The sequence below is a fragment of the Neoarius graeffei genome, chromosome 26 (genome assembly GCF_027579695.1).
Source record: "Neoarius graeffei isolate fNeoGra1 chromosome 26, fNeoGra1.pri, whole genome shotgun sequence".
NCBI lineage: Eukaryota > Metazoa > Chordata > Actinopteri > Siluriformes > Ariidae > Neoarius > Neoarius graeffei.
The window spans coordinates 2,822,317-2,842,851 of record NC_083594.1 but is presented as its reverse complement, the minus strand read 5'-3'; the positions used below and the strand labels follow the sequence as shown (position 1 = coordinate 2,842,851).

Sequence of the window (20,535 nt, the reverse complement as noted above, 5' to 3'; positions counted from 1 at the left end):
ATCGCCGTTTTTTTGTTTTTTTTTCCCCCCCGCAGGTCCTTCCGAAGTTGTCCTCGTCCATTGTGCACGAGGTGGACAGCATACTGGGGAACAAGCCCTACAGTAAAAAGGACTATCGCTCGTAGTATATCTGTGTGTTTGCGTGTGTGTGTGGGGGGGAGCGCCCAGGGGCCACCCTGCACTGAGCCCTTTGCCTGTTCCTCCGTTTGCTTGAGCTTTTACTGAATGAGTAAGCAGCGCATGAGACCGGCAGGTACACCCCGAGCCTGCAGGGGGAGCCGTGTAGAAACTTACAGGGAACAATGAAACAACATCTAAAAAAAAAAAAGTAATATTCACAGAGAAAAGGAAAGAGCCAGATCTACTGACCTGGGCAGATAGTTAAAATTTAATAGAAAGCTGAAGTTAACAAAAAACAACCCTACGACGAAAGGGGAAAAAATAGCACACGCTTGCTTGGCTGTAGGAAATATTCGTTTTCCCTCCGCACATTGTTTTTGATACTCCAGTGCATATTTGACCAAAAATTGGAAAAAAAAAAGTGTATACAATAATGCAGCGCTTTCATTAATCTAGGTGATCAGTTCATGATTTTTTTTTTTTTTTGCACATCTCCCATAGTCATTCATGAGGTCTGTCTCTCCGAAATCATTCACTGTGTCGTCTGTCACGATTGCACACACCCCCTTTGCCAATGAGCCAATCAGCACTTTGAGTCCATCTGAGGGCGTGGCTATGGGAGGCACCGGTGGTGTCTAAACATAAATACAAGCGCTTTTTTTTTTTTTTTCTCCCCCTTCCCCTCTTGGTGCTTTTCCTGATGACCGGCCATGAAATACAACCCCGCCTCAGAGCAGCAGTAATCCTAACACCATGGAATTATTTCTCAAATCCAGTCTGCAGAGTTTCTGCAGTCTAGCAGAAAAAAAAAAAAAAACTCAAACTGGAACTCTGAAACGTGTGTGTGTGTGTGTGTGTGTAACTGCTGACCTGGCAGACTGTTGGGTGGGTGCAGATGTCTCTCTCACCTGCTGCATATGAGCGCATGCTGTCTCTCACTTCTAGACGCTGGACGTTACCGTTTAAGATCCGGCGTCATCACACATGGCTAAAGCCAAAGATCCTGTATATCCCAGCTCCTCGCAGTGTCATTTAACAGCATGTATTTCCCGTTATTTATTTACTCTATGTATATCATGTATCGCTTCTCTCACGTATGTACTCGCTCTGGCCAAGATACGTAGCCATGTAGATATAAACGTGTATATACATTTGCATCCTATATGTTAGGAATGTCAGATCTTTTCTATCCCATGTACCATCGAGTTTTGATGAAATCTGAAGGAAAATGACCCGCAGACAATTCTACAGAAGCACATCGCATTCAGAAAAGAAGAAAAAAAAATCATCTTGCAATTACAAGAAAAGATCTCATCATTAGGAGAAAAGTTAAGGTACCCTGGTTACATAGACTAAAAATAATGGACAAAGCCTCTGTGACATCGCTCATTGGATTTCCAAACTGCTCAAATTAGGAGGCTACGGGCGTCGCCATCTTGGCAGCGCCTGACTCTGCCTAACCCATAAATGGAGAAAGGGGCAGGGATAGTATGGCTGAAACATGCATACTAACCTCGAAGCTAACAAGCTGCTGGCTAAACTAAAAGAAGCTGCTCTATATGATGGACCATAACAAGCCGGTTTACCCAAAAAAAAAAAAAATCACCAGCCGTGTAACCATCCGATAAACGTTATTTGATCGAGTGTCGTCTTTTCAGTCTTTAAAAGCAGCATTAGCGATAATATTTCCCCCAATAGTTTAGATAACTAATGTTAGCTTGGTTAATAGCTAGCCAGGAGTGGCTGAGGTCGATAGCCGCTACTGTTAGATGGTTAGTCTATGATGGTCACAGTGTATTTGATATGAAACAATCGACCAAACCTACGATTTAGTTCAGAGACGTGTCTCTTGATGAACGATTGACTGTTACGTGAATCTTCATGCTGAATGGATGTTATTTCTGTCAAACTCCGAAGTGTAATTCTTTTTTTAGTCGCTCAAGCTGTCAAATTGTCAGTCTGAGCCTGATTTACTGAAGGGGAGACCCCGATAAACTGGATCGGCAGCGACTACATCAAAAATATTGAAGGGTAAGTACAATCTTAAAGTAACTGACAGGTGTAGTAGTGTGGAAAAGCTCCGAGTCGAAAATAGGCAAGGCTCCGTAAAGTATTTCCATAAATCCATCACCTGTGCTGAGTTTGGCTCGAGTTCCGAGGTAATGCCAGCCAGCGGCTAACAAGACGAGACAAACCCAGCTGTCACTCAGATAGGACCCGCCCCGATTATGCATAAATTTATGGCTCAATATAATTTAAACTGTTGAATTACATAAAAACTCACCCCCTGTACAGTCGTCATGAAGGGGGGAACTAGCTATAGAGACTGAAACCCCTTTTTCTGTACCAGGCTGTAAATTTTTGCTGTAAATTTTGACATTTTAACATGGGGGAGGTCCTCTATGGGAATTGACTTGCTTTTGGAGGCAGCCTCAAGTGGCCATTCGAGGAACTGCAGAGTTAGCACGTCCGCATTGGCTTCACTTTTCAGCAGTGGTGGTCATCACTTGGCGGGTTATCAATCATCACTAAAGGTGATGATACACGGGGCAACTTTTTGGGCAGTGTTGCCGAGCAATGTTGCTGGGCAATTGCGTTTTGACTCTTTTCTATTGAGATTGGGCAACATTGTTTCTTTCTGAATGGTTTTGATAATCTCTGGCAACTTTTTGAGATAAGCCAATCAGAACGCGAGTATCGAGTCATGTGACCTCCGGTGAGGTTCGGATCAGAAATTTCAAACAAATATGGCGGCCGCTCAGTGTCAGTGGAGTGAAGAGATGGAGAGACTCCTCATCTGTTTTTACGCCGGTAAGTTATTTTAATATTCTATATGGAGGAATTTACCTCACCAAAGCTCTAAAAAAACAACAGACAGCTTGATTAAATGGTCACAGCAAAAATTAAGACATCGATTTTTTTTTTTTTTTTTTAGCTAACTGTAAACTGCCGTTGCTAACTGTTGTTGCCCATTGTAAGTTGCCCTGTGTCTCACCTAGTTGCCCGTTGCCAGCAACATTGCTCGGCAACATTGCCCAAAAAGTTGCCCCGTGTATCATCACCATAACATGGGTTACAGGAGAAGACGGGGCAGTGGTGGCTCAACAGTTAAGACTTGTGATTACTGATCTGAAGGTCATGGGTTCAAGCCCCAGCACTGACAAGCTACCACTGTTGGGCCCTTGAGCAAGGCCCTTAACCCTCTCTGCTCCAGGAGCACTGTGTCATGTACCCCCTTGTTGTATTTTGCTTGGGATAAGAGCGTCTGCTAAATACCTGCAATCTCATGTAATGATTAAACTACCACATTTAATCTCTCCCCCCCCCCCTTCTCAGTATGAGACTCTGGGAATCTCATCATTGAGATCTTTTTTTTATTACAAGATAGTAACTCAATAACAAGATAAGGTGTCCAATTTATTTTCTTTTGTAAATGCATTGTGCTTCCGTACAGTTTTCTCCGCGTCGTAACGAAACTTTTCGCCAGCTGCACGATGTCCGTTTCCCCTGAAGCATGTGCTCTCTTCAGCCATTACACAACTCGCGCGTGCACGATTTTTAGGTCCGTCCCCCCCCGTTCTTGAGATTTATGTGGATGTGTTTATTTTCCTTACATCGTTATTTGTACATCGGTAGGTCTCACTTCACAAAGCTTTCACCAGAAAGCAGAAACTTGCACACATGATGTGGACTTAATCATGAATGAATCACCCGTGTCTGTTTTCTAAAGGGACAGGAGTTATGTTCGAGTTTCACGTGATGGAAAAGGAACGCATACGTTATCTCTGAGAAAATCGAAGCAGCATTTGGTCATTTTCATCATTTTATTAGGAGTTTTGATTCCATGTTTTCAGTCGAGCTGAACACCAGTCAGTAGACTTTGACGAACGAACAAAAAAAAAACTGACGAACATTGATATTTGTTTGGAAAAGAGTAGTATATAAATATTAGATTAGATTAAGATGTAGGTCCAGCTGTCATTTAGTTTAGCTTTAGACAGTATTCATCACTGTGCTCCATACAGTAGATCTGTTTCTCCTGCTGTGTGTAGCAGCTGTGTTTTTGAAATTAGGACATCGTGGAACCCGTCTGAATTTTACAAAAAAAAAAGAAGAAATGAAACAAAACTACCAGATGTTGATGTATTAATATGTCGCTTTGTTGATTTGTGGAAATGTCAAACGTCTTGTTTGTTTGTGCTTTTTATGGCGCCGCCCTGTTTCTGTGTTAGAGATTCTCTCAGGAAAGAAGGGCATTACTGTGTGTGCATTTGCGGTGGGAAAATTAGTACAGCACTGTATAGTGCAATAGCGCCACGCATGGTCATGAGTAAGTACTGCATTTGAAAAAAAAAAGAAAATAATCAATCAGTGGTACATCAGTGGCTTGCTGTCGAATTTGTTCACTAGGGAAACATGTCGTGCTTCTCATCTCCTGCAGTAAAACGAGACGGGGCAGTATTTACCCAGAACAGTGCTTTGTTTCGACATGAAACGCCTTTTTTTTTTTTTTTTTAAACATGAATGAAAAATGGTGAGAGCATGGCCTTTTTTTTAATGCATCAACAATGTTGATTTTGTGATTCTCAAATTGGAGCTGTAGATAGATGAAGAGCGCTTAAAGCATCATCTGCCGCTTGCTGAGAAATTATTTCTTATGTTCAGTGTTTTTTGGGGGAGGGGTTTCCAGGCAAGGGTTTAAAAGGGGGGAGGGGGTTATTTTTATTTATTTATTATTTTTTAGTATTCTTTGTGGCCCTGCTTTTGGTATTGAGATGAGGAGGAGGAGCATCTATTTGCACTGAATATGCATTTTGAAGAACTCTGTATAATGTATACAACGGCAAGCTTACATTTCCACCCATGTGTGGAGAGATACTGTATGTCGAGACATATCTGTATATAGTTTGACCTTTGTACATATATACATATAAATGGTTGTGATCACTTTGGCCTTTTTTTTTTTTTTAAGTTCATCGGCAGGCATTGCTAACTGCATTGTGCTTGAATTGGAATTTAGATATGTACAGCTTCAGTATCTATGAAATGAAAATTATAAAATATTAATGACTGAATCAGCCATCTTGTCTTGTTCGCTTTTTTTTTTTTTTACATTTTAAGTGAGATGAAGACAATCTAGTTATCAGGATTTAGATGGGGTTTGTTTTATTTACATCACTACACTATTCTTAAAAAATGTACATGTCCATCATACAAATATCTTTTATAGAAAACATCCAATATTATATAGCACATTGCCGCTGATTTATAAATTCAAAACAAGCAAATTATTATAATGTCTCATTCTAGAGAGATTGTAGAGTTGAGTAGCACCATGAATTGAGTTGTTCTCTTAATATGGACAGTGATCATCTTTTCCCGTCTTGATAGTGTATTGAACAGTTTAAATGATCTATGCAGCATTTGCTCATTGTATGATTTTTTTTTTTAAATCTATAGATTCTCCCTGCTGGAGGAACAGATAATGAGGCTAATGATACTGACAAGTAAGAGTCTCTTGTATATGCTGGTCTGGGAAACACTTCTATTGAAATTAACATTTTCTATTTTCTTCAGCTAAGCAATGTGACAGACAAACACTTTCCTTTCTACGTCGTGTGGTTTTTTGGCTTTTTTTAAATATAGATGACACTTGATGCAGTGTGAGTCGGTGTGCTTTTGGCTAAACAGGTAACTTCCATCAATCACTTGTTAGACTCGTAGCCTCAGTAACTACATCTATAGAAGCAAATTTCAAGTGTCATCTCTTCCAGGAGGGAGGGAGTGTGTGTGTTAAATCTCCAGCTCGGAAAAGGACAGTGTAAGAAATATAACGATTATAATTCTGAAAATGCAAATGTCTTGAAACTGACAACTGCTTTTCAGATGATTGGTGCACTTTTTTGATAGGAAGTTTGTGCTCCTACACCAGCATGCTTTCTGAAACACTAACCCACTTCTGTGTTTGTGTTCAAAGTGCCATGTGTGTGGTCAGTGCAGCTTGTAGCACACGCATGATGTAAGACTTTTTGCCCCCCGAGTGTGAGAGGGGTGTGTGTTCGTGTTCCCTCACTGGCCTCTTCATGCAGAGCTGAAGCAAGTGACTGGAGCTCCAGAGGAAGAACAGATCTCTCCCTGTGTGCACTTCTTTCTCCTCCTTCACTCTCTCAAGGTGTGCATATTGTTTTATAACAAGTTGCTTAGGCGTGACTGCTCCTCTCTCCTGTCAGGGCTGCTCCGTTGTGGAGGTCCAGCTGTCGATACGAACAGATCATACATTTTAACAAGGGTTTCTCTAAGTGGTGGTTCTGTAGGGTTGTTGATTAGAAGGTTCAAGTCCCAGCACGGACACGCTGCCACTATTTGGTCGTTAACCCTTTCTGCTCCAGAAAGGTAGCACATAATTGGTTGAGCTCGGACGTGTACACAACAAAAAGGATTTCTTCTTCTTTCTAAGTGCATTATCTAGCGACATTAGTTAGCATCCCTGTTCCATCCGAGCAATGAAGTGGGGTGAAGGTAGGGCTGTGCGATATGGGGAAAAAATGAAAATATCCCGATACATTTTCTCCATTTCACGATATACAATATATATCTCGATATATTTAAATCTCCTCTAAAGGACCCCATGAAATCTAACTTTTACTGTTTTCACTACAATCCCTGCAGATTAAATAACATTCTTGGTTAACTTTACAGGTGGTTTTCAACAACACATTTTAAATTTTCATGTTGGTGATTAATCACAATTGAATTGAAATAAGACTATTTTTATTCAACAAAGATGTGGCACAAACTGCAAAAACAATCTTGTAAATTGCAACAAAGGGGCAACACAATACAGAGCTGCTCAGAGCTCAAACCAATAAAGTGCAGCTCAACACTGAGAGACATTTAGCCTAAATAAGAAAAGTGCTCTTTCATTAAATTATTTAAAAAAAAATAGATCTCCAAGCTATTAACCTGACTACTGAGAACCACTGGAACATTCACAATAGAGAGAGAGATTGAGGGAGAGAAGAGAGAGATCTGCAAAACATCATTTTTCTCTTTGCACACTTTTGAACTGAATGTTTTCTGGCTCTGCCTCTGATGTGTATAATTCCGGCTGCTGCCTTTCGTGATGACAGGTTTTTTTTGCACACTTTACAAACTGGCATTTGCTGTTCCACGTCCTCCTTGCGATATCCAAAAAATGCCAGGTGACTGACCCCTTACTAGTTCTTTTAGGAACCAATTTGTCCGCTTCCATTTTTAATTTGTCGCTGAAATTGCCAGAGCTTACACGGTAGCCTATGCAGCACCAGCGATTGCACAAACTGAGTCAGCGCTGTAAACGGGAACCAGGAAATCTTCCCGCCGGCAGTGTTGCCAGATACTGCTGACGTTTTCCAGCCCAAAATATGTTCAAAACGCACTTAAAACCGCCCAATCTGGCAACACAACCGAAACTAGAAAATCTTCACGGAAGTTCCTTTCAGCAGCGAGATGTCGCCCGGGATTGGTTGGCGAGTGTGTGACGTTATTGTTTTCTTTACCCTTAGGCAGCTTCTCACGTTACTGCCTGAGGGACAGGGAGAAAACCACCGGGAAAGGTTTTAAACAAACGCAAGTCGGAAGATGACCATAAAATACTCAATAGTTACGATATAATAATTTTATGTATCGCACACAATTTTCGGCGATATATCGAGTATATTCGATATATCGCACAGCCCTAGGTGGAGGGTTTTTGTTTGTTTGCCCTATTTCTGTACAGCGCCAAGTACTTGTATTCTATCACATCACAATCCCTGGTTGATGATTTACCAATTGTCCTGCAGAAAATGATCATTCTGCTAGTGATGAACATCTCAGGCCGAGTTCTTGTTTATCAGGCTATTTACATCATAAGATGATGCTGTCGTTCCTCCTCGTGATATTTTCCCAGAGAACAGTTTGCTCAGCATCCCTAGTTTCAGTACAACATGGTGTCTGCTTGTAATTTTGCATTTCAGAAGGTTATGATTTTTCTGTAGGGATGAGTTTTCAGATATTTACTTTTATGCGAGTGAGGCGTCATCTAAACAAAAATGCTCAAGTTGCACAGTTGATGAAACCAAAAGTTCACTTGTGTGAAGAGACTCGGCAACGAACAGTTTTAATAGAATAGTCCGAGGGGACTTTTGTTATACATTTAATAATAGTGATTTAAGAGTCCATTCAGATCCCAAGAAAGTTCATCAAGTAAAAATCTTAGCACGTATGGAATCAGATTGGATGTTTAATTTGGGCTTTTTTGCTTGGATGGATGAGCAACATCTCAAACGACACCAAACCATCACTGGTTAGTCAACAGAATGTTTGTTTATTTAAGTGTGGTCTGGGTGATACAGACTAGCTTGGCTACACCAGTGAATTAAAGAACATCGCCACTCAACTACTGGTAAACACCTTAAGATTGAGCATGGCCTCCCTGATTTGAGCAGTCAATTCGATGAAAATGCACTGGGAAGCAGCTGGACTGTTTAATTTTTGCTTGGATGAGCACCATCTCAGAAATCAAACATTCTGTACGTGCAAAGATTAACTTGATGCACTCTCTTGGGACTTTAAAATATTGGAATGGACTCTTAATCACTTACTTAAACATTGCTCTGATGATGAAACGTGTTTATTATTAAAGGTTTAAGGGGAAAATATTTAAAGTACTGAATTAATTTCCTCTCACTGTTTTGATAAATTCTGCTAACAGCTTTCTGAACAGGGGATGGAATAAACACATCAGATTTCAGTACGTTATTAGCAGGGAAAAAAAAGCCAAGGTGGTTATGACTTGATTCTTAGAATTTTATAAGCTGAAAACATGTACTTTTGCAGCAGGTTCTGGGTACAGAAGTCTGTTAGCCTGGGATCAGAGACAAAACCTAAAGAAAGTAGAATTTGTAGAAGTCCTTACCTTCTGTACACATGGAGCCGAGCCAGCCTTTCACACACACACAGCGACCAGTACGACTGTCACACTGCGCGCCGTTCTCACACTCGCAGTTTAATGAGCAGTCCGGTCCATACTGGTTCACTCGACAGTCTAACACACACACACGATAGATCATTAAGAGAACAGAGTAATCTGATTGGTCAAGAAGTACGCATCATTTTTGTATAAACTCACGGCTGTAAACTGAATGACAGATTTATATTAATGTGCTCTTTCTAATACTTTATCGTTTCTATAGTAACAGCTTGTACACAGGGACTCGTAGCATAGATGCTTGGCATAATCTGAGAGTAATAATTAATAAAACATCAGGTTTTTTTAAAACCCGTTTAATATTTATGAAAGGAGGGTCCACTGTCAGTGTTTTAACGGTCACAGGAAAGTCTTCAGTCAGACTCTCTGGTTTCTCAGTAAAATATCCGGCTTCGTTTGCGTGTATCGCAGCTATAACGCACGTTATTTCCTGTTCTCACTTGTCACTTAGATATTGCACAACATATAACCTGCCTTGTGTCATTCGTTAATAAATTAAACTTTGTGGTACAAGTATAGGTTATCGTATAGGGCAGAGTAAAATTAAGGATTAATTTCATAAGTGATTTCAAAACTTTGAAATCACAAGTGAAATTGATCCTTAATTTTACGAGGAACCATATGATTACTTGTTTATAATATATAGGGCCAAATTCATACTTCGGAAGCCATTCACGTTTTCTGAACCACTCAGGGCGCGAGACTATCTTGCACGTTTGAATCAGTTTCTAAAGCGTCTTTCATCATGACACGAGGATTTTGGACAGGATTTTAACATCTTTCAGGATTGATCCGGATATCGATCCAATGCTGCCTGCATTACTTTAAGAGAGTCTGGTTCGTAGTTTTCCCCATTTTCTTTCCTCACTTTGCATAAAACTGTGATAGCACCTTGTCTAATTCACAGCATTATACGCCACTAGAGTCGTTTGTTTGTCTTTCTGCGGCCCATTTCTTAAACACAGAAAGCCAAAAATTTGTACTTTTTTTTTTTTTGTATTTTCGCTTGCAGCTTTCAATTGGTTTATCATTTCTTTGTCAAATATAGTGAAACACGGCATTGCAGAGTCAGCGGAATAAAACACTCAGATCGTGTGGTTATATAAAAACAGTTTACCCCACAGTGCACTGAGTCATGCTGCATCACACGCCCATGTTATTTTCATATAACAGCAGTCTGGAGTGTGATTCCTTACATAACCCATCTTACAACTGCATGAGTACTGGTGTATGTATATTATTATTATTAATTTAGAGTATGAAGAGCTATATCTCAGTCATGGGTTACAGTTCTGCCCTATTGTAGAAAAACAAAGCGTACTAAAAATTGAGGAAAAGAATGCGATGTTTCGGTGCCACTCAGACACCATCATCAAGTGAGTGTTCATAAGCTAAGTCAATGTCAAAACATAGATTAGGATAGTGCTAAACAGAAAGTTTGGCCTGTAAGGAGTCTGATTGCACGTTGAGAGCTGGTCTTCTTTTGCTAATGTAGAGAGCATTTCATACAACAAGCAGTTGAATTTACTCCAGCAAGAACTTCGTTGTCTAAAGAAAGTGACGATGTCTTAGGTGCAATACCATGTACCGTCCTGTAGGTGCAAAAGGTGCCTCTTCAAGTGTCTTCTTTCCCTAATGTGTGTCTACAGGCGGAATTAATATAAACTATAAATCTCTCATAAAATAACCTGTTACTGTTTTACTGTCTGGAAATTCAGGGAACATGAGTGAAATCCACAGAGCATCAAGGTGAACATGTAAATAATAAACACATCAGGAAATTTAAAAACTATTTTTATGAGCCAATAAGATTCTTAATCATGTTTCAAGATATTTTTACTCATTCATTTACTGAAAAATCTAAATTATCTGCCAACTGAATGAGAATTTTATTCTAATTCGGAAATCTATCTAGAAACAGGTTCATGTTCTTATCTTTTATATAATAATCTCATAATATAACTATGACTTTATTTAGTAAATTTTGACCTGCTCTTTTATTTGCAGTGCTGTGGTAGTTTATGGGTCGATCCACACCTACACGCAGTCTCTACTAACAAGTGAACGGAGTTCTGAGATTATTAAAGTTACAGCTGTATGCTATTATTATTATAAATCCAATAAACTCACCCGCATCACACCTGAGTCCGGTTTTTCCTGGCACGCACACACACGCGCCACTCACAGGGTCACACCGTATGCCGTCTGCGCAGTCGCACAACTCTGAACATTTCGGACCGTACGTGCCCTGCTCACACTCTGAAAAGCATCATCAATGTTACATTACCATCCAGAACACTGAACCTTAACTTAAAAATGTGTGTTAGAGCTGAATGATAAAAGGGTACAGGTGGTAATATTCATTAGTAATAAATTTACTGATTACGTTTACACTGCATTTTATACAACTGGTTCAAACTTATTACAGATAAATTCAATCAAACTGGAGAAATGGGAATGTTTAGAAGGCTGTGGGTTTGTGGGACTGTTAGAGAATCTCTATCAACTGGTTTTTGTTTTTTTTTTTTACTAAACTGTTTAAATAACGTAGTGATTGATTAATTCTTTGTTAATATAGTAATGAAGCAACCTTTAATTGGTGAATGATGTTAACAAAAGGGGCTGTTTTCTAGCCACAAAAGGAATTTGAATGGTCTTTATTAATTAGCAGCAGGGTTTGGTTTTTTTATGCAAAAATCTTATTTCAGTTAACTGTGAGAGTCTTAAACGTTTTGGATAAATGACCCTAAATGGACAGAGTTTTCTGACTCCAAGCGTTGACCAACCAGTTATTATTTTAATTCCAGATTTATGACAACTAACATTTTGAATGTTTTATTATGTGACTAAAAACCAAAGGAATATTCCTTGCACTGGTTTATTGCAGAGTGTAGTGTTTTTATAGGAGACTAATCCACACGCGGGAGGTGTGATGTGCGCTAACATTATTCATCCCTTCACCCGTCAAGCTTCTGTACATAGAGAGGATCATAATTGGGACGTCAGAGCCAAGCATCGCTGTTTGAATTCAAACTGTAAAATGTTTAACAATTCGATGTACAGAGACAGACATTACACCCTGATGAGCTCTGTCTCTCAAACATTCCGCTGTTGTCATGAGCTGCATCGCAAATCAAAAACTCTGACCTTCCATTCAGAAATCGTTACCAATTTAGAAAATCCAAACATTGATGCACAAAACAGAGCTTTCAGTAGGTTTGAAGGCTGGATTTTTTTTTTTTAATAATGTTACCAGGAAAACCGGTTTGTGTTAGTACTCAACTAACGGTGTAGTGGTTAGCACAGTCACCTCACAACAATAAGGTCCAGGTTCAAGCCCCGTGGCCAGCGAGGGCCTTTCTGTGCGGAGTTTGCATGTTCTCCCCGTGTCCGTGTGGGTTTCCTCCGGGTGCTCCGGTTTCCCCCACAGTCCAAAGACGTGCAGGTTAGGTTAACTGGTGACTCTAAATTGAGCGTAGGTGTGAATGTGAGTGTGAATGGTTGTCTGTGTCTATGTGTCAGCCCTGCGATGACCTGGCGACGTGTCCAGGGTGAACCCCGCCTTTCACCCGTAGTCAGCTGGGATAGGATCCAGCTCGCCTGCGACCCTGTAGAACAGGATAAAGCGGCTACAGATAATGAGATGAGATGCAAACATTGATGCACAAAACGGAGCTTTCAGTAGGTTTGAACGCTGGATTTTTTTTTTTTTTTAATAATGTTACCAGGAAAACCAGTTTGTGTTAGCACGGTCACCTCACAGCAAGAAGGTCCGGGTTCGAGCCCCGTGGCCGGCGAGGGCCTTTCTGTGCGGAGTTTGCATGTTTCCCCCACAGTCCAAAGACATGCAGGTTAGGTTAACATAGGACGGCCTTGGGCTGAAGTACCCAAGAGTGGCGGTGTGTGCGTATGCAGCGGCTTTGCTCTCCTGTGATGAACTAAATTTCGTTGTACATTTGTGCAGTGACAGAGGCATTCTGTTCTTCTATTCTGTGTAGAATAGTACACAAGTATGCGATTTGAGACACATTGACTAATAAGAGTTTATTTAAAAGTTCCTGACTGCAAAGTCATCTGGAATTTTTTTTTTAAAATTGTGTACGGCCTTTTCCTCTGTCTCGCAAGAACAATATCATGTGGACAGGATGTGATCATTTTGACATACCAGAGGGTCACTTTTCTCCATTTTGGGATTGTTTTCGTCCCTCTTGAGGTAAACAGCACAGCCCTCCAGAAACTGCTGAACGCGAGGAGCTTTAGCATAACTATGGAACTGCGTCACATCAAGATGGTGATGTACGGAAAACATCGTGACTCTGCATCGACCTCAGAGAGTTTTGAGTCGCAGGGATGTAATTTGTGGTTGACTGACATTCACGAGTAGATCCGTGAAACAAAAAGATTAATATATCTTTTCCCTGTAAGAGCAAAACATTAGGTGGATAACTCCATACTCGCTACCGTGGAGTTGAGCTCATGCATTCTAAGGCTAAGATAGCTAGAATGATTTGGTTATCTGTCCAGAAAAACATCATCTAACCTTGCTCTGTCTTTCAGTTGCACTAACTAGGCAGGTTTTTCTTTTCGCCTGGTGGGAGAGCCGAGTCTGCCATGTTTGCCCACACTGGTCACATGATATTCTTGCTTCGGCAATCTCCCCAATCATAAAATGCAGGATGCTTTTTATCTCAGCAAAACATTCACACACAGGATACAGTGTGTGTAGCAGAGAAACATCTCAAAACTCCAACAGTGATTGATAATGTTTTTACCCACAATTCAACTTTGCAGTCAGAACCCTTAAAGGAAGGTGGTCTAAGCCCCGCCTCCTCTCAATTTTCAATGTTATAATGCTAATTTTAAAACATTTTAACTCCTAATTTATGACTGAAGCTGTTGGTAGTAAACATATCAGTCGTTATGGTTCAGCTGTAGTGGGTGTGTAACGGTGTAGATGTGTGACCTTTCTGGCAGCGTGACCCCCAATATCCAGCAGGGCAGATACAGTGTCCATTGCTCGGATGACAAGGAGCTCCATTCTCACACTCGCAATGGTGCTGGCACTGAGGTCCAAACAGACCCACCGGGCAAGCTGTAAACACACACACACAGCTCGCTGAATTTTGTAAGAAGAGAGAAGTGCTGTGTTGATGATTTGCAATATGCCTGAAGGTTAGAAACGTGTGTGAGAGAAAGAGACTCACTGTGCTCACAAAGGTGGCCATAGTATCCTGGTACACAGAGGCAGGTTCCTGTCACTCTGTCACATGTGCTGTTGTGCTGACACACACACTGCAGCACACAGTTCGGACCGTACCATCCCTCAGGGCACTCTGACACACACACAGGCCTGTTACACACACTTGCACTTCTCTTAAAGGAAATAACCCAATACTGTGCAAGACTTGGAAATATGGACTTGTGGGAACGCACGCGTGTGTGTGTTGTATTTTATATAATATATATATATACACAGAGATGCCTACTAGTACGGATTGGCCGTATTTTGTACGGAAAAGTTACGTAAATACGATGTTACAGCAAACAGTGTTATTCTGTATGGAATTATTATAAAGTCTTAAAAAATTCCAGTGAGTTCTTTTTAAATGTCCAAGCGACTTTTTCAATTCATGCGCGATTCACGGCCATTTATTTTTATGACTACCGCACATTTGTTCGTGCTATTTTCGCTCGGCATCACACACGCATGGTGCTGCTTCTCAATAGTGGAAATGAAACGCTCAGTATTGGGACAAGTGAAGCACAGGTCTCAGGTGTTCCTCCCACGATATACGGTAGAATGGCCGTGCATTACACCCAGTCAAAAGGGCAATGGATACGCGCACTGCAAACTGTGTAGAACTGACATTAACATGGTGGTCACGATGACTGCAGGCGGCATGTCAACTACAAAAAAAAAAAAAACATATGGAGTATGCTGAAATGGCGAGTCAGGCGGAAAGTAAATCTGGGGTATCCAGCAGTTTTTTACGAAATCTGTGGATGAAAAGACACGGAACGTGACGCGTGCTGAAGCGGTGATGGTTGACCTGTGCTTGGAGTTGAACTTGCCAATTAGTGCCATGAAATGTGAGTTAAACTTATTCAGTTTCTTTTTACATGTCTGATTTTTATTCACTGAAATATCAAACACCGGCTGTACTTCTTTAATTCAAAGTCTTTTCAGTGTTGCAAATGTACATGTAGTATGATCAAAAACAGAATTTTATGATTAGTGCTGTTGGGATTGTGGCAAAAAATGGATCATTCCACTGTTTTAAATACAATTATAAACGTCATTTTATTCAATGTCTCTTCTGAAGCATTATGCTGAAGTATTTATATATTGGGACATTAAGATAACAATGTCGGACTCTCTTTGGCATGAAATACATTTTTTTTAATTTTATGAGAATCCGTTAACAGGAACATTTTGCCAGGCAATATAATATAATACTTTTGAGGAGTTACATTCAATACCAGTGACTGGTAGTCAACCGTAATGTCTGCAAACAGGGAACACTATTGTATGCTCTAGAAATTTGTTGAGTGGAAATTCAGTTGAGATGGCTGCTCGCGTTTTGTTTATTCAATTCACACAAAACAGTTCTTTTTAATAATTTAAATGTTAAACATATTGGTATATATACCTCTTTATAATGGAAATGCGCATAAATTAATGTTACTGAAAGTCATTCCAAAATACTGAAAAATGTTTTCAAGAATACTGAAATTCAAAATTTGGGGTAGGCATATATATATACACACCTGTCTGAGTTCCTGCTTTAGCAGCTCAAGAAAAAGTAAATGATGTTTCTAACATCTAAAGGTAATTTAAACAATACTGGGGTGTGTTTCCCAAAAGCCTCTTAACGCTAAGAACATTTTAACTAGGAGAGGGAGCGTTCATTGTGCTGCTTGCTCTACCATTTAACTATGATCTTTGTGCTGTGATGCTTTTGGGAAACTTGGCACTGACTGAAGCAGGAGTGGTAAGCCCCGCCTCCTCTCATTTCATTGGTGGTTGTGTAATCAATAATACACACTGCCCTGATTGGCTTAACTATCAAAGCAAAAGTAGACATTTCTCAATTAAGTTAAAATCATAATTTTGGACATTTCCCCCCCCAACCACACAGCGAGGTAACAGTGATGGCTCACCTTTATCACAGCGCAGCCCAGTGAAGCCGAGTCCACACGTACAGTTCCCAGAGACGGCGTCACACACCCCTCCATTACTGCAGTTGCAGCGCTGAGAACAGGCTACACCGTACCGGTCTGGAGCACAGCCTGAGCACACACACACACACGGTCTATACTTGTGTTTCCACTGACAATCATTCCCTGTTTAATGTTAACCTGGGGAAAGCTTTTACTACTTTCCCCCCTCAAATCAAGCAGCGACACACAGACCATTATATACGCAATGCGAATTTGGTGAAGATCCAACTGTGTACTATACTGTAGTGCAGCCTTTCTCAACCGGGGTGCTGTCAAAAAATTATATATTCTAACATTGAAATAAAATTCCAAAAACCGATAGTTACACTAATGCAGATCATTACCACCTTACGCATCATCAAAATTTGTCTCACGGCCCCGTTTCCCATGTCACAGCCGGGGTCAGCGTATATTTTATATGGGGGTGCCTTAAGAATTTGCATACTTCTGAAGGGTTCCGTGACTGAAAAAAAGGTTGAGAAACACTGCTGTAGTGTACTGTACTATAATATAGTAGACCGTATCTCAGCTTTGGAGAGTAAGACAGAATGAAACTAATTGCACTCCTGTGTTAGTCTTGACCGTACTAACGCCCAGTGTGAATTTCATCGTCCTCAGATTTTCACCAGATTCGTCAGTATGGTCAAGACTAACACAGGAGTGCGCTTAGTTTCGTCCTGACACGCTCCAGAGCCGAGGGCTGAGCCTCTCATTTCCATTATGTTACACTCGAACTGCAGGTTTAGGATGCACAAATTTACTCAAACTAGGGCAGAAACACCAACACTACAATCAAGAAGGACTTGTAACATCTGCCGTTTGTGCGACGGAGAAAAAAAACGTAAGCTGCCCCGAAAGCTACTGGTCCTGTTCTACAGCTCAGCAATACAATCAGCACTCGTATCCTCCATTTCTATCGGGTTCAGCTCTGCAACTTCACGATCCAAATGGAAGCTACAGCGCAACATCAGAAATGCAGACAGAAATACCCGTTGGCAGATCCTCACTGACCTCATCCAGGGTGAAGAAGAGAGCAGGGAGGAACTCGCTGACTCCACACGGCTCAGCCACTTTCTGTTTCAGTCTTTCCCTTTATAAGCCAAAATACAAGCCCTAAAATCCTGTACCATTCGACACCAGAACACTTTCTTCCCCCCCGGCTGCATTCCTTCTAAATAAAGACCCTTCCCACATCCCTCCTCTCTGACACAGCACAAGTCAATTGTAATAGTCGAAACAGCTGCAGCAACTGGAAAATAATATTTTTAGTCACAATATTACACCCCAACATTCTGCTGTATCTGCATTTGCCACATTAAACTTTCCTACTAACTTCCTGTACAGATGTATTGTAGCGTGAGACGGCACCAACAACAATTCCTTGTAAACTCTGTGAATCAAAACATTCTGATTGTGGTGTTATTCTAACCCGCCCTAATGCACAGTGAGAACTTGATAACCTGAGAATACACTACCGTTCAAAAGTTTGGGGTCACTTTGAAATGTCCTTATTTTTGAAAGAAAAGCACTGTTCTTATCAATGAAGATCACTTTAAACTAATCAGAAATCCACTCTATACATTGCTAATGTGGTAAATGACTATTCTAGCTGCAAATGTGTGGTTTTTGGTGCAATATCTCCATAGGTGTATAGAGGCCCATTTCCAGCAACTCTCACTCCAGTGTTCTAATGGTACAATGTGTTTGCTCATTGCCTCAGAAGGCTAATGGATGATTAGAAAACCCTTGTACAATCATGTTAGCACAGCTGAAAACAGTTGAGCTCTTTAGAGAAGCTATAAAACTGACCTTCCTTTGAGCAGATCGAGTTTCTGGAGCATCACATTTGTGGGGTCGATTAAATGCTCAAAATGGCCAGAAAAATGTCTCGACTATATTTTCTATTCATTTTACAACTTATGGTGGGAAATAAAAGTGTGACTTTTCATGGAAAACACAAAATTGTCTGGGTGACCCAAAACTTTTGAACGGTAGTGTATATTAAACCCATTTCATTCTCTGCATTGTTATACTACACTAAACGATCGAGAACTTTCACGTAATGTCATCACAACTGCAGACTTGTTTATGCAGCCATGTTGCCTGGTGAGCTTTGTTTGCGCCAGCGACTGGCACACGAGTAATTGTAAGCCCAATTCAGTAAACATTCAAAGATAAACTTGTAGAAGTTGCATCTAAAAGAACAATGCCAGAGACCTGTAGTGCTTTTGGATGTAATAACAGATGTGGAGATAAGCCTGGTTTAACTTGTCACCACTTCCCGGCAAACCCAGAAAAACATTCCCGTGTGTGTATGGAGAACATTTTAGATCAGGTTAGTGTGAAAGCTCTGCGCAGCGTTGAAATGTGGATCTGGATGCGGGCTTTGGTTCGGATGTGATGTGTTTTATTAGACCTAATGCTTGACGAGACTAGCAGCATGTTTGTTGTGTACTGATAACATAGATTCGGCTAAACACCATAAAATATGCTAGATCTAGGCCAGGGCTTGTTTATTACTATTAGAAGTCCGTGTTTGAGCTTACCTTTGTCATAGTAAGGTATTTTTCTTTATTGGGACTTACCCATAACATTCCGGCACAAAACCTGCCTTGAAATATCAGTAGGCATCTTCAGTGTATTTAGAAATCCCAAATACTAAATAGTTCAGCACGTCGTAGTGTCCCAAATCTGGTAGCTGGATTGCCAAACACTTTTCAAGTAGAATAAATACGTTTGTGGGTGCAGTAAGGAGACGAAGCCTTTATTTTTGTCATACGTACACAGTGAAATTCCTCCTCTGCATTTAATCCATCTGAAGTGGTGAACAAGCATACATGCGTACGCACAGAGAGAACAGTGTGCAGAATAAATAAATGTGTTTGTGAGTAAATGATACGGATCTGTGATGTCTGCATGTTTCAGCTTTTGGATGCAACATGATCTGCTGGTATAAAATAAATTTTTAATCGTTTCAGAGAGAGATTGTACTGACTGCAGTCATCCTGATTTTCATTATGAACCATCGCGGCGGTTTCCTTGTTTGCCCAGTAATGTGGCGGACGCTGCGTGATAAACAAAAACCTGTGACGTCAATGAAAGTCCTCTATACCACATCACACCAGGTCGTATCTCAGCTTTGGAGAGTGACAGAATGAAACCAATTACACTCCTGTGTTAATCAGACCTGCCCTAACACACAGTGTGAATTTGGTGAAGATCTGAGGATGATGATTTTTTTTGCCAAAAAAAAAACAATAGTAAGGGGTCTTACCCACTAGCCTGGGCCCGCCCATCCTAAGTGTGACGCAACACGAGGGCCTGTTGCGAGCTTAGTCTGGCAAGGTAAGCCATCTCCAGCTCTTCCAAGCTCCCAAAAAATCGTGAGCCAATCAACTTTGAGCATCTCCAACGGCCCTGGGTAGAGGCGTGTTCAAGGCAGTGACGTAGTAGAACTGCGACCGGAAGCCATAGATTGTTTACAGAATCTATGCCGGAAGCGCTTCATTCACTAGAAACATTACGAACATGGAGCAGCGGCAAGCCTTTGACACAGCGGTAGATGCTGTATTGAAAGCATTCAACGGGAAGTTCTCATTGAAAACGGAGCAAAGAGCAGCCCTGGAGGTATTTATCTTCTTCCTGTTACTCAAGCAGTTTCCGTCGCGTCACATACGTCAGAGGAAAGAGTGATGTGATTGGTTTAAGCTTCATCACAGCCTTTTCTGGCTTCAACCAGTAGCAAACTGAGGCATTTCAGGGAGGCGGGTCAACCACGCCTTTGGGAAACGGTTGGGCTTAATAGCTTTGCCAGACCAATGCTCGCAGAGCTTTGAAGTCGTGTTAGCCAGACTACTTACCCACAGTCTCTGTGGTTTTTTGGGCAAAAAAATTCATCGTCCTCAGATTTTCACCAAATCCACACTGTGTTAGTACGGTCAAGACTAACATACGAGTGCGCTTAGTTTCGGCCTGACACGCTCCAGAGCCGAGGTCTGAGCCTCTCATTTCCATTACGTTACACTAATAAACTATACAGGTTTGGAATGCATTAGATTTAATTAACATTTATCCACTACTACATTTACTACACTTCCCTCCCGACACTACACTATAACGAATACTAAAGCATACATTTCCTAGATTTACAAATTTCAGTTACTGTACTACATTTACACACACTC

The 20,535-nt window shown here is 40.8% G+C and overlaps 2 protein-coding genes across 7 annotated transcripts in view; one reads left to right on the top strand and one right to left on the bottom strand.

The window, feature by feature from the left end:
• The window catches only part of kcnab2a (potassium voltage-gated channel subfamily A regulatory beta subunit 2a), a 157,427-nt gene extending 153,189 nt beyond the window's left edge, over positions 1 to 4,238 (top strand). For all 5 annotated transcript variants that reach the window (XM_060909944.1, XM_060909946.1, XM_060909948.1 and 2 more), the window contains one exon: positions 36 to 4,238. In XM_060909944.1, coding sequence (XP_060765927.1) covers positions 36 to 125 — 90 coding nt within the window. In that variant the 3' untranslated portion in view covers positions 126 to 4,238. The remainder of the gene's footprint in view (positions 1 to 35) is intronic.
• A 1,145-nt stretch (positions 4,239 to 5,383) lies between these two features.
• The window catches only part of megf6b (multiple EGF-like-domains 6b), a 112,983-nt gene continuing 97,831 nt past the window's right edge, over positions 5,384 to 20,535 (bottom strand). The window contains exons 32-37 of one of the 2 annotated variants that reach the window (XM_060909942.1): positions 16,292 to 16,420; positions 14,335 to 14,463; positions 14,094 to 14,222; positions 11,261 to 11,389; positions 9,059 to 9,187; positions 5,384 to 6,374 (exon numbers count right to left, since the gene is read on the bottom strand). In XM_060909942.1, coding sequence (XP_060765925.1) covers positions 6,307 to 6,374; positions 9,059 to 9,187; positions 11,261 to 11,389; positions 14,094 to 14,222; positions 14,335 to 14,463; positions 16,292 to 16,420 — 713 coding nt within the window. In that variant the 3' untranslated portion in view covers positions 5,384 to 6,306. Of the gene's footprint in view, positions 6,375 to 8,988; positions 9,188 to 11,260; positions 11,390 to 14,093; positions 14,223 to 14,334; positions 14,464 to 16,291; positions 16,421 to 20,535 lie in introns of those variants that run through there. The other variant, XM_060909941.1, reaches the window with a different exon arrangement.